We start from the raw sequence: 2,976 nt of genomic DNA, 5'->3' as shown, positions 1-2,976 counted from the left end.
AGTTTTAATTACCAAGAATTCAAGACACGAAAAAAAAGAGCAATGATCACACATTCACATGCTTGATGCTTGGTACAAGAGTAAGTGTAGTGCATCTTTATCTCTTAATTTCTCACATATATCTTCCACATGTTAGGTCTTAGAAATTCGAACCATGATTTGCCACTCATAACTTAACCCCTACCACAAGAACCAACCCAGCCCTTGATTTGTTCAAATTAAAACCATGCATCCTTTAAGTGAATGGGAAGTTGGTGTTTATGATTAACTTTGAAAGATAACCAATAAAAAAGGCTTGCTATTTTAATAGAGCACCGATTTACAAAGAAATTTACCCACATATACCCAAAAGATTTACCCTCAATTACCCAAAAAGAAACTCAAACATCACTATCCACTTTTACCTTTTCTCCCTCTCCTATATCCAGCTGAAGTTTCTTTATGACCATACAACAAAATGTTTCAGTGCTAAGGTTTTTTTTTTCTCTGTATCTAGTCCTGCCACTTTACCTTTGTTAAAACTTCAATACAGGACTGGTTGCATCAGCTCTCAATTTCTTATGGTTTGTTGGTAGATCCTTATCATATGGACCAGAAGAGGAACTAGAACTGGAACCAGAACAGGAAGAATCACTATCGAAGTCATCCAAGGCATTGATATTTGCATCCAATTCGCGCGAAGAAACAAATTTTCTTTTGAGATTTCCAATGCGTTCAGCCAGTCCTGTTAGAAGATTTTTCTGGGGTGCTCCTGATGATGAACTTCTATGTTCATCATCTATAATATTAATACATGAAGTAGTCTCTTTTTTGTTCAATGTTGCTTGTGAATTACACTCATCATCACTGTCTACTATAACAATAACAGGTTTCAATCCCAATTCTCCCCCTGCTGGCATTAAAGAGAAAGAGAAATGTTAGTCCTACGCAATAGTGTATCAGCCAACAAAATAATCTAAGCAGAAGCTTGGGAAATGAAGTGCAGAAGACTTTATAACCCAAATAGTTCATTGACAAATTTCCAGCATTCATGGAAAATTCAGCATTTGGCTGTAATTGAAGATCTAGGCTTTTTTCAAATTTAGATATACATATGGTAGGAAATCCACTTGTTTGTGCATCACATCTTTTGCTTTTTACACAATACACACTTGGCTCTTTAAGTAATTGAAGATCTATGCTTTCATCAAATTTAGACACACATATGGTAGGAAATAATAAACTTGTTTTTATGAGAAATCTTTTGTTTTTTACACAACAAACGTACAAGGCAGCTCTCTACGAGAACATTAAAATAATGGTAACAGACTTGACTAAAACCACAACAGTTACAGGTTCTGATATCAGGGTCCTTAAATCTTGTAGAATATGCATAACCACAACTTTACTAATCAAACCATGTGCAGAACATCTAAAAGAGAAAATATGCACAATCCTCTTTGACATAATGAATCTTTGTTTCACGATAACATCAGTATGTGATTACTAAAATGACCACCAACTAGGATCAGAATTCACAAAAGACATGAACCGAAGATAACCTGCCAATAGCCAGAACATGCAGCAACCTAGCTAAAAGGATAAATGGCACTAGTAGAGTTATGTAGAGAAGTTGATGATGTGCCTAGTAATGTCATTTAGTAAAAGGAAAAGCCATTTCATATTCAAGTAAATGTAGTAACATGCCTATTGCCTAGGTTTTTGCCCCCTTAATGTTCCCCAAAAAACCCAATCATAAAAGCAATTAGTGATGAGTTAATAACATGTCCTTTTTCATACACACAGAAGCCAAATGTATTGAATCCAGTTCTAATAGAGATTTAGATTCCCTGCTCACATTCATGCAGTCAGAAATTCAGAACCATCACATATAGATCGAACAACTCATTTTATTCTGATAAATCAGACTTAAAATACACATGATATCTGAGTTATTTGATCTTCATCCAACGGTTACAATGCACTGACTTCATGAATGTGTGGAAAAGCTGACTCTTTGGAATCCAGTTAGAGTTAAAAGTTCTACTCCTATTGAACAAATCAACATAAGTTTAATACCACAAAATTCATCAGAAGTTTTTCAATTTTCATCAAAATCCTCCTAATACAAATAGTTGTGTGCCACATATGGACACAATCACCACACACTCCATATTCTCCCTAAAATCAATTAATCATAATAAAACACAAAATGCACTGTACCATCAAACACCTAGCACAACCTAACCAAATCATATTCATACCATCACTTCAAAAAACCAAATTCAAATTTCTTTCTTCCTTTTTCTCAACAAAGGCATTAAAAAAATCTCCATACCTGAAGCACCAATACCACCACCATTTCTATTCAGAGACACAGAGTTATTGATTCCAACAACTTTCTTCCCCTTCTCATTCTCCAACCCATCAACCCCTCTTTCCTTCTCTCTCAAAACCCCAATCTTTCCACCTTCTACCACTTCAACAACACCCTCCTCAACCATACACTTTTTTTCACTCTTCACAACAATCCCACCACCCAAACCAAACCCATTATTATTATTATTATTATTATTATTATCACTCTTCACCAACTTCTCCCCACACCCTTTTTCTTTTTCCCTGAGCCTCTTCAGTTCCAACTCGGCATTGATCTTCTCCAACCTCTCGAAATCTATTCTTTCTCTGAGGGACCCGATTTCCCGCTTCTTCTCCTCAAGCTCCTTCGTCAGCCTCGCATCCCGCGCCACCAGGACCTCCTCAACTCGGTCGAAGTCGCGACTCAGGAACGAATCGCGCAACTCGGAAATCAACTCGGGGATGCTCATGTTGCTCAGCTTCAGCCTCGGACCCAACCCGGTTTCGGATTCGGGGTCCCGGGCCATGAGGGTGTCCGAAAGTTTTGAACTTTGAAAGGGAACGTGTGTGGGTATGACAGAAGAGAGAGAGTGAATGGTCTTTAAATTTTGGAAGGGAACGACAGAATGTGACAGTGAA

The 2,976-nt window shown here is 37.3% G+C and overlaps 1 protein-coding gene across 2 annotated transcripts; it reads right to left on the bottom strand.

Annotated features, from left to right (window-relative positions):
- Window positions 1-269: 269 nt before the first annotated feature.
- Window positions 270-2,976, bottom strand: LOC114395682. 2 transcript variants are annotated; one of them, XM_028357514.1, is made up of 2 exons: window positions 2,318-2,976; window positions 270-889 (listed from the first exon to the last, which is right to left on the bottom strand). In XM_028357514.1, the coding sequence occupies exons 1-2, from the start codon at window positions 2,862-2,864 to the stop codon at window positions 516-518; spliced, it is 921 nt and encodes a 306-aa protein (XP_028213315.1). In that variant the 5' UTR covers window positions 2,865-2,976; the 3' UTR covers window positions 270-515. The 2 variants fall into 2 exon arrangements, with proteins under 2 accessions (XP_028213315.1, XP_028213314.1); XM_028357513.1 differs by having other exon boundaries at window positions 270-892; window positions 2,318-2,974.

Source organism: Glycine soja, chromosome 18, assembly GCF_004193775.1.
Source record: "Glycine soja cultivar W05 chromosome 18, ASM419377v2, whole genome shotgun sequence".
Classification (NCBI taxonomy): domain Eukaryota; kingdom Viridiplantae; phylum Streptophyta; class Magnoliopsida; order Fabales; family Fabaceae; genus Glycine; species Glycine soja.
This window is presented reverse-complemented; position numbering and strand designations above follow the sequence as displayed.